Source organism: Porites lutea, chromosome 1 (genome assembly GCF_958299795.1).
Source record: "Porites lutea chromosome 1, jaPorLute2.1, whole genome shotgun sequence".
Classification (NCBI taxonomy): Eukaryota; Metazoa; Cnidaria; class Anthozoa; order Scleractinia; family Poritidae; genus Porites; species Porites lutea.
In genome coordinates this window covers 16,155,378-16,166,773 of record NC_133201.1, presented here as the reverse complement: position 1 = coordinate 16,166,773, position 11,396 = coordinate 16,155,378, and the positions used below count along the sequence as shown (strand labels likewise).

At 39.9% G+C, this 11,396-nt stretch overlaps 1 protein-coding gene across 1 annotated transcript; it reads left to right on the top strand.

Annotated features, from left to right (window-relative positions):
* Positions 1–245: 245 nt before the first annotated feature.
* Positions 246–782, top strand: LOC140923758 (uncharacterized). Its single transcript, XM_073373851.1, has one exon. The coding sequence runs from the start codon at positions 246–248 to the stop codon at positions 780–782; it is 537 nt and encodes a 178-aa protein (XP_073229952.1).
* The last annotated feature ends 10,614 nt before the right edge of the window (positions 783–11,396 follow it).

The window sequence follows — 11,396 nt, the reverse complement described above, 5'->3', positions numbered from 1 at the left end:
TTTTCTGCTGTCATTTTGCTGATACTCTCCACCATTCATCCATACAGGTTTACCTTTCAGCAATCCGGTCCCTTCACATTGAGGACGGTCATCCTTCTTCGCTGGTTGGTTGACTTCGGTTACAGCATGAGTTGCGGGGTATCAAACGTCACCAAGGCTCAAACAGGCGTCAGCGCCAACCCATCACAATCGAGCTGATGCACATTATCTTCCAGTCCTTGAATTTCTCTGACTACAACCATACAATGCTGTGGGCTGCCTGCTGTCTCGGGTTTTATGGTTTCTTACGCGCTGGTGAGTTCACTGTCAACTCCCCCCTCAATCCTGACATCCACCTTGCTGTCAGTGATGTCCAAGCAGATTCCCTAGTCAATCCAAGCAGCTTCAGGATTCATATTAAGTGCTCTAAGACAGACCCCTTTCTCCAAGGTTGCCATATTTACATTGGTGCTGGTAAACGTGATCTCTGCCTTGTACGCGCCCTTAGCCAGTATCTACACGTCCGTGGCTCAACTCCTGGCACACTCTTCCTTCTCTCTGATGGCACCCCTCTACATCGCCAATGGCTGACATCCAATATTCAATCTGTCTTCTCCGCCGCTGGGGTCCCTGGTTGCTACACCGGTCATAGTTTCCGCATTGGCGCTGCTACTTCAGCAGCCTCTCGTGGCTTACCAGATCACCTCATCAAGACACTTGGCAGATGGTCCAGCGATGCGTATCAGGTCTATATTCACACTCCCGTTAGTACTATCGTGGGGGTAGCAAGCCTTCTCACTTGACAGGTATTTCTTGTGTATCTTTCTCTTTTCCTAATTGTCCTTGTGGGGTGCCTCGGGACTTGGGTAGTTCGGGGCCAGTGCTTCCCCCAGCCCTGAGCCCCTCTTTCCCTCTCCGATCTGGCTGCGTCAGCTCGGAGAGTCCCTTCGGCTTGGAATAGGGGCTCATGGCTGGGTTGCGGGGATTTGCCAGCCATGGGAGCAGTTTTCTATCTAGGGGCTGGCTGGCCACAGTGGAACCCCTGGGTATCCCAGGCACCCACCTTCCACTAAAGCGAGGCAGTTGGTTAAATTTGATTAAATTTAATTTAACCAACTAGCGGTCAGGCGGTCCACAAGCTTAGGGGTCAAGCGGTTCATAAGTTTAGCGGTCAAGCGGTTCACAAGCTTAGCAGTTAAACGGTCCACAAGTTAAGCGGTCAAGTGGTACACAAGTTTAGCGGTCAAGCGGCCAACGAGCTTAGCAGGAAACCAGCGGCCAATCCCATAAGTGCAGGCTCACATGGTTTGTGGTAGCTTTGTACACGGCTAGGATCTGCGAGTTCTTCGTAGAGCGTTTGTGCAGTGGTCTGTGGAGCGGTTTATTTAGCGTCTCCCCCCCTCCCATCCCTATTTTTCTTCCTTCCACTGTTTCATCAGTGTGACGGGTGCCTGGAATGGGGGCTCATGGCTGGGTTGCGGGGATTTGCCAGCCATGGGGGCAGTTTTCTATCTAGGGGCTGGCTAGCCACCGTGGAAGCCCCTGGGTATCCCAGGCACCCACCTTCCACTTAAGCGAGGCAGTTGGTTAACTTGTTTTGTGTTGTCGTTTTTTTTATGGCGGAGTGATGGGGTGTGGTGAACAGGTGACCAACTGGCATTACTTTATTCAGTCTTCATTTGCTCTTCATTCACTTGATTTTGAGTTATCCTGTATAAGTCTTAGCGTTTCTTTGGACTCTTTATTGTATTATCTATTCTTGCGTCAGTCTTCAATCACCATGTCCGAAGGTCCACTCATCTCCTGTTCATGATTTCCTGATGCACTTTTCATAGTCCGGAAGGCTTCGCCCGAAACACTACTAGCAGAGCTTGGAGGAAGTGATTGACTAGTCATAAGCTTCATGGGTGGGGAGGCTGAGTACTCAGTACAGGTACCTTGTAACAGTAAAGAGTCAGGTCCGTAATCTGACTGTCTGTCACTAAAAATTTATCGACGTTCGCTTGAGCAACTTGTTTTTCTGAGTAAGTTTTGATTTCATTGAGCTTAAGTAATTTGTAATTATAACTTTTCAAAAGAGATTGAGCGGTTTTCTATTTAATAAAGGGAACTTATCCAGTAATTTGCACTGACACCTAAATCTGTGGAAAATTGTATATATTCCATTTACATCTGTAACTCAATGCGATATTCTAATTCCATGGTCTAATTCCTGTGAATTTCATGGAACTCCATGAAGATCAATGGAATTGGATGCAGTAGTTTCCATGGAATTTCACGGAACTTTTCCATTGAATTCCATTGAAATTGATGTCCTTATCCCCCATGGAATGCCATGGAAATCTTTTCCACGGAAATCGATGGAATTCCATGGAGGTATTTCTTACGGTATGTACCAGGGGCACCCAACGACAATTTTCGGAAAATATCTGTTCGGAAGACGATTTGATATCTAGAAATTTCTTGTTTACCTGCCTCTCTTAGGATTTTCGAACATCTAAAAAATGGTATAATTGCATATGTTTAAAGGATTTTTACCTTAAAAAGGTCACCTAGAATTTTCGGGAGCCTTTTTTCTGGCTGGAATTTTCGAACAGTTTTGATCCCTATAATTTTCGGATCACAAGACTTTCAGCTAGGAAATCCGAACAGTTGAAAAATTTTTAGGGGATAAAAATATGCCTATATCTACCGTTTAAATACTAAAATACGTTTAACAATGCTATGTTTAAGTGGTTTTGAACTATATTCTCGTTGGGTGCCCCTGATGTACCAAGTTATTTAAAGGGGCTATGTCACGCTATTTTCTACCTTTTTAAAAAGCCAAAGCGTGTTTTCGAATTAATTGAATTCCAAGAATAAGACTATATTTAGGCATTAAAACCGTTTCCTGTCGCCTGTTAATATGGATGGCAAGGATGATTGAAACTTGAAAAAATGGCCAGCCTTTTCAATGCAAAAAATTACCAAAAAATAATTATGGCTAGTGCTGTCTAATAAATTTTGTTTGGGACCTTCTCCATAAATCTAAAGGAGTATTTTGTATAAGTGTATAGACACTAAGTAATGACTTCAGCACGTATTATTCCTAAAAAGAGCACTATCTTCGAGACAAACCCCCTTTAAAACCAGGATAAATTGACTACTATTTGATTGAAACGACCGATCACTGTTGTGGGAAGTCAAATCTCTTTCTTTTTTCCACGAGCTTGACGTGGCGAGTGTTTCACCTTTTCCAAAACGAAACTTGTTATTATTCTCTTGTCTTAAAGTGTCAGCGTGTCCAAATATGGCAATCCTGACAGGGACTACAGGCATCATCACAAGTCCTTCTTACCCGGGAAATTATGGTAATAACCACAATTGCAAATGGAAAATCATGGCAAGTACAGGAAATCGCGTCAAGTTGGTCATTCAAGACATGGACATAGAAAGTGGGGTTAACTGTCCCTTCGACTATATACAAATTCAAAATGCTGTCATATATGGTAGTGGTGTGCTTCCTGGGCGTTTATGTGGTTCACTCACCAGCAATTCGACTTTTTCTTCTTACAACGAAACCTTGATTGTACGTTTTGTTACTGATGGTTCGGTAACACGCCGTGGATTTATAGCAAGATACACTGTTATTCCTGGTAAGTAGGAATAGTTATGTTTTGCAGTGCTTTGCGCTTTATCCAGTATAGTATGTTGCGCGGTATCTCGGCACAATCGCTTGTAAACACTAAAAATTTTTGTTAGAGCATAGACGATTTCTGAATTTTGTCCTCAAAGATAGTCCTTTATATTTCTCTTGAAAGGTTTCCACTTTGCTCAATTAAGCATACTTAAAATCAGGGACATAGCCAGCCATTTTTTCCATTTAAGCCCGATTTGAAGAGGTCCTGAGAAAGCGAGGGAGGAGAGATTCATTCATTCATTCAGTCGTTCGTTCGTTCGTTCGTCCCTCCATCCCTCCCTCCCTCCGTCCATCCATCCATCCATCCATCCATTCATTCAGAGAGTTGTAAAACTTTGGAACTTGAATGTAAACGGTGCTGGTATTGGTTCTGTATGGCGATAAAAAAAAAAAAGATTGAGCACTCCTAGTATTATGTATTTGGTTGTTCATTGAAAAACGTTATTGAATTTTGAAAAGAGTGAAAACATAAAACGGTCTAATTAAAACAAATGGATTTCTTGACATTTCAAGAGCTTTTGCTTCTTGAAGATCGAGTCAGTATGGGCTTCGTACCTAGATTTTCTTACTTATTGCCTATGATGTGTTGAGGACTTAGTAAAAAGCCAAGTTATCGCCTTAGCCATACAAAGTTTTCAGAGGGAACATGAAGAACAGCGGGCTATCTTTGCTCAAAAATGTTGTGTCAAAAGAGTAATTAGCAGTGATTAGTCAACGAACGGGTTCTTTTAGTTAATAAATAATAACCGTGTCACAGTCACACCTTGATAAACAGTTTTTGAATTCTTTATAAAGAACTCTGTTACACTCAAGTACATCTCCTAAGGTCAATAGGGACGTGAGTGTCTCTTAAGCACTGCATGTCTCGCTAGTGTGTACTAGAACTAGGGATTCCATCAATATCGACGATCGTGCGTATATATTATTATATCTCAAAAAACCGAGTACTCAGAGAGTAAAATGGCAACTTTCTCAGGTCTTTGTAAGGTCTTCAGCTGTTTCGTCCTTTGTATCTTCTGAGGAAGAGATTCTAATTTGTCACAGAAGAGGGATGAGAGGCAGCCCCGTTCAGTTTAGATTTAGCTAGAATACGGCTCTTCCGACTATGAAATTTGAGTTACTCTGTTTGCAAAATAGAATTGCAGAGCGAAGCTAGTTCTTAAAGGGACACAGTCAGCTGATGCAGATGCGCATTAGATGCCATTTCTTAGCTGATTTGCATGTTAGAAGACGCGCATGAAACAGAAGTGAGAAGCGTATCCGGAACACTCTAAGCAAACCTTGTAGAGTTGAACTAGTTACAAGCCGAAATCGTGATTATAGACCCTAAGCCATATCATGGCATTCATTTTTTTATATATATAGTTGAACTAGTTACAAGCCGAAATCGTGATTATAGACCCTAAGCCATATCATAGCACTCATTTTTATATATATATACCATTGAGAATTCACAGATGGATTTGTCCAGACATCGAAGAATACTTCGAACGTTAGTGGAGGTGAGAAATTACGCGAAGTCTGAATCATTGTCGAAGGTTCAAGGCCGAGAAAGATTGATTTTCCACGTACACGTAACTACTTACATCGATTTTCCAAATATATAAAATGATTATTTGCTCGCCAGTGTATTTGATTCATTTCTCTTGTTATTTTGGTAAACGAAGGCGATTCCTCCTACCCGGCGCCTACGCGTGTTCATGTTCCTTTGGATACTATTTTTAACCAAATATGGTAAAATATTGTAAAAGGATGAGTGAAAAAAGAGGTTTTCAGTAAAAGATCGAGGATCGAATAAAACAGTAGGCAAGACTGAGCGGATTTGTAGATGTATCCGACGCGTACATTTAATTTCAGGTTGAGATAAACGCTTTTCAAACTTGCAAAACTAGTGTCCAGGTCAGCGCGGTCCCATAGCTGACTGTGTCCCTGTAAGTCGATTTTCAAGTAAAGCAAACTAAAGTAACGAACCATCTAAATGGAATATTTCGTTCGAAATTGCGTTTTACATCGATCAATGCAGAGTAAACATAGCTACCTAGAGCATGAAATGAAATATTTTTTTAAGTTATTGGCTAAGGAGCCAAAAAAGGTGATGGCAATGTGAACACACCCGTTTTTTCAAGTACCCACGCTGGAATTCGGGCACGGTGCTGGTGCCCGAGTACAATTAAGGACGACCTCGGGTACAAATTAGGCACCGGTAAAAAAATTGTAACTTGACATTTCTTTACCCACGGAGCATTTAGGAGTTCTCAAGAAGTCGTCCAAACGTGTCCGTGTGTTCCAGATCGAAATGGAATTTGGAAGTGTTTATTTTTGAGAAGAGGGAAAACCGACATACACGGAGAAAAACCTCTCGGAGCAAGGACGAGAACCAACAACAAACTCAACCAACATACATGTATGGCGTCGACGCTAGGATTTGAACCCGGACCACATTGGTAGGAGGCGAGTGCTCTCACCACTGCGCCACTCCGCATTTTTGTTAGTTCTGGGGCAGTCCACTGCTTTTTGAGCCGCTGTTACTTAAAAGTCATTAAAATATATTTGCCTGACTCTTAAAATGACGGAGGTGAAACAAATATTGCAAACAAATTTGTCACTCTGACGTCATTTTTCCCTCTATAGCAGTCCCAGTGAAAATCTACCCAGTGGCTCGATTCAGTCTGTTCAGTGATAATTTATTCTCCCCGATACCTGGCGAATAGTTTTTTTTACTCGAATACAATGATTTTTTGCTTTCCCGTTCACTTTCTATTGTGGCTTATACAAAATCCGAGTGTATTTCGTTATTCATATTTGTTTGAAAGGAGCAAAAATATAAAACGTAATCACCATTGACAAAATCAGGTTTTCAAGGGTTTCATACCGGTAGAGATGTAAGGCCTGTTACTCATTTTAGCTTTTATGAGAGATACACAACTAAGAAGAAAAACCCAGTGCAAAATAGACCAGCCCGGTGACGTTTTCTCCGGTAAACCAGTAAAGATATAGATTTCACTGGTCACGTTGAAGAATGATGTTCATGATCATTAGCCGATATAATAGCGATCATTATAACCTCTTTCTGTTTATATGGAACCGAAGAGAATTTTTGTTTTTAATAACATGTTAAGCATCAAAAGTTAGTTTGTGAGTTTTTGTTTTAAACATTGATTTTCTGACTTCCATTTGCAGTTGTCAACCCTGAAGCATGTTTCTTTGCTGTTAACGGATCCAGTGGGTTCATCAGTTTTGGCAGTGCAACCAACAAATTCACGCATTGTACGTGGATCATAACAGCACCATCCAACCACACCGTCAAACTGACGACATTTCGTCTATTTGGTTCTCCCTATGATAAACCAGAGATCCAAGTTTACGACGGAAAAATGAAAAATGATACCGTACTGGGAGCTTTTACTATTATACAGCCCTTTATCATACAAACAAGTGGTCGATTCATGATGTTGACTTTAAAAAAGAAGTTTTGGTATTCCTCTTGTATCTTTAAAGGAGCATATGACACGAGTTCAAGAAAAGGTTAGCGATATTAAGTTATCAAAACAACAGAATATGAACTGCATAAGAATGCTAATTAGCTCCTCACTAAAATATATTCTTGGGGGCGGGGGGGGGGCAACCGATTCGGAATAATGGATGCGTCTTAAAGGCTTTGAAAGTTTTTCAATTGATCCACGAGTAAATTTATACAACTGTATTCTAAATGGTCTACTAATTGTGAGCCTAACACGGTTCTGTACTAAACTAATTATCTCTAAGTGCCAAGAGCAAAGATTTTAGAAATGTCATGAATTACCGTAATTTACGAAAAATAGTTTGAATTCAATGCTACGGTGGCTCATAAGGACAAAACACTCCCCAGAATCCAAAACACGTCCTAGAATCCACAAACACTTCCCAGAATCCAAAACAGGTCCCAGAATCCAAAACACATCCCAGAATCTGGATTCTGGAAAGTGTTTTTGAATTCTGGGAAGTTTTTTTGGATTCTGGGAAGTGTTTCGGAATCTGGGAAGTGTTTTGTCCTTTCGAGCCACCGTACAATGCGATTGCATAAGCGAAAACTACCTTGAAAATAGTGAACTAAACTGTTGTACTGAGAAAAGAATTTGAAATACCGACTTTACATTCGGTTATTGAAGTTCGTGTTTTTGTCCGATGTTGAGTTTAGGTCATTTTGCGTAAAATTTAGTGGTCTTAAGGTACGGATAAAAAAAAACGAGCAAAAAAAAAAAATATGCAACTTGTTTTGCAATATTACTGCAAAACGAGTTGCGTGGCCATGTTCCGCGTTTTACCACCCATATCAAACCAGTCCTGCAACAAATAAGGTTGTTAACAGGTTTGAACGACGGTGGTAAAACGCACAACATCGCTTTTCAACTCGTTTTGCACCAATGTTGCATAACAAGTTGCATGTTTTTTCAGGCCCGTTTTACCGAAGCTTTATAAGCGAACTAAGACTCCCCGAAAAATCACATTAAAGTCCGCGAATATTCAACGTACAGATTTATATTTGGTCTCTTTAAAGCTTAGCAAGTCTACTTTTCAGAAAAAAAAAGAGATTTATGGTGCGCCAATGAAGCCTTCCGAAATATTTTGCTTCAAAGACACAATAAATTTTGCGGCGTTATTATTTTTTCTTAGCGGCAAGCAATAGGAATCCCAGAGGGCAAATGCGACAGCTATACACGTATGATGCAAAGGATGTTAATGAATCCACGATTGGTTGAAGATGGGAAGGGCACAGAACTCACAAACAAGCACACGGCTCGTAGATTCTCTGTTCTGTATCACGTGTTCGCTCGAAAACAATGCATTCTCTTATCTGCATTACGTCATAAAAGTTACCTTACACAACTATATGTTACAGTCGAACCTCTCTAATACGGACACCGAAGGGACAGAGCGAAGTGTCCGTATTAGAGAGGTGTCCGTATAAAAGAGGTTATGATGATGTCACTTTTTTGACTCCACTTACAGTTTTAAGTGTTCAGTAGCTGAAACCAGCCTTACACTCGCCTTCAAACTGCATTTAAGTCTATTAATTCACAGTACAAAAAACACTTTCAGTAGCAGACAACATTGTACATATCAGCTACATACGTACATTCGTAGAAAAATCACTGTTTTAAGATGAAACGAGCTACAGCGCAATGCTGCATGTAAAAAGTTTTAACGTAAAGCACAATTCTGAAAGTGTCTTTCGCTATTTTGCAAGTGCAGTTAACAGTAACTGGAGTACAAAATGTAATAGAAAAGATCTAAATGCTATCTGTAGTTATTCAAGCCTTCAAAAAGTCGGTTATGTTCATCTGTACACATTTTGCAAATTAATTGTTTGGTATAAAGCGACTGGGCTTTTGAGGCCACCTTGCATAGCTCATCAGCCAGACTGGACGAGATTTACTCTGTGCAGATTCACCTGATCGCCGGAGTGTCCGAAATAGAGAGGTTACTTTTATGTGAATTTACTCTCTGGGGCCGAGATTTAGTGGCCGTTGTCAGTATTAGAGAGAGTCCGTATTATAGAGGGTTTTTTTAAAGAAAATATATGAGAATTTTGTGGGGACATTGAAAACTGTCCGTAATATAGAGGTGTCCGTCTTAGAGAGGTGTCCGTACCGAGAGGTTCGACTGTACATGGATTACAGATTCAATCTGCCTTTTGAACGTTCGCGCACGGCTTTAAAAGGCTGCCGACTGCCGCCTAGCAGCCTCGAGAAGACGCGAGGCTGCTCGTTGGCAATAATCGGGAAAGCCTAGGGAAGAAAAGTTAAACGGGGAAATATTTTACAGAACTGTCATCGACGAATGAATAAATCAATAAATAAGTAAGAAGATAAACATTCTAAGGAAACATTTAATGGAATTAAACATGGCGACCTAGTTTTCTCTCAAGTCTAAACTACTCCTTTTATACATTTTATTTTACTTAACCTCATTGAGGCTTTACAAACACAATAATTGAAATTCAATTACATGAAAAGATAATTCATTATAATGGAAAACCTACTTTGAGGACACTAAAATATTTACAATAGTATGGCCTATTTAAATTAATTTAAAAACTTACTTAAAACTCTGAGAAAAATATTTGCACTAAAATTTAATTGACACGATAAAATACTTAAGAATCTTCTTCAGATCGAACTTGAAACTAGACACTGACTCATGAGTTTTAAGATAGCTATCCATGGAGTTCCAGATACTGACTATTCTATTTTAAAACGTCCTCTGACCACTAACAGTCTTGAAAAGTCGAATGTTCGATATCTTTAAACTTCTCCTGGCACGCCCGCTTATTTCTCCTCGTTTTCCGTGGAAGCAAGTCGTATAGGGGTCGTTTAGCCATCTTGAATAACCATTTTTCGTGCGCCGAGCGCCTGTCTATTTTACAATTTTTAATTTTTAAAACTAAACTAGTGAGCAAAGTATTCTTACGCCTTGCGTAAAAAATTTCACAGCTGCGCCTGTTCCTTTTCGTAAATCCGGCCAAACCTTCAATGTTTGCGAGCATCATTATTTTTAGTCATATTATGGCTTAAATACAGGCGTTTAGTATTTGATTGTAAAACTCCCTGAGGAAGTCTACGTTAGTTAGACGAAACGCGTAGGAGAATAAACAAGTTTTACAGCAACAGTTCGCAGAGTGCTGCTCACTAGTTTAGTTTTAAAAATTTTAAAAATTTTTAAAAATTAAAAAAAAAAATTAAAAATTAAAAACTGGAAGGCAAGGTTTTCCGGCTCACGGGATGTTAGGCATTTAAAGGCCATATTAAAGAGCGTTTTTAAAGTAAAAGTGAGTTGCTACTAGTAGCCATTTATGCTCTTCTAAAACTGGTGTGATGTGATCATATTTGCGCGTACGTACTGGTCGCAATTGGAGCAGCAAAGTCTTGAATACTTTTTAACTTACTGATACCACTTGCGCCCAATACGTTCGAACAATAAAAACGTTTACTAAAAACTAAAGCATTTATGATATACAGGCTGTTGGTTCTGACAGGTCGACTTTCCTTATGTTTGCGGATGACTTACCTTTAAATGCTTTGGTTAAGGGAACCAAGGACCAAACTCCCCGAGAAGTGAAAAACATATTTAGTTGGGCCCAAAACAACCTTATAACTATAAACCTTACTAAAGAGTAACGTTGAAAAACATCTCCTCACTATTACTTTGGATATTAAGCAGGAAGTATTTCTCAACCTTTTAGACGTTTAGTTTCATAGTAATGCTACAATCTGGGACAAGCAAATCGATTTTCTTCTCGGCAAAGCAGGAAGGCGTATGCACATATTATGAGTGTGCACGAAGTATGGCTATAGTCTGGACTCTTCGTTTACAACACCTCTTCCATAGTCTGATTATACCTCTTTTTACCCATTGCATTTCAGTATGGAGTGTTGCAAGTTATGAAAAGTATCTTTCTAAAATTGATAAGTTTAAGAAGAGAACAGTTCGTTTTGGCTTTCTTAAGGAGGCCACGCTCATTTTATAAGCGCCTGTCCGTAAAAATCAAACATATCGCGGCAAGGGTGGAAAATTCGATTTCTTTCAAAGTTCAATGTTAGATAGGCTAGAGTATAACTATAATCACTGTATGTTGTTTTTTGGTGAAATATCCTTTTATTTCAGAGATAAATACAAATATCCAAAATCCGTTGAAATCGCCATTTGAGGCGATCAATTTTAATTTACATGGGTTTGAAAGCCTCGCGTGCAAAAACCG

Excerpts from the sequence above, each read along its gene's own strand:
- LOC140923758 (XM_073373851.1), top strand. The coding sequence starts at position 246 with ATGCTGTGGGCTGCCTGCTGTCTCGGGTTTTATGGTTTCTTACGCGCT.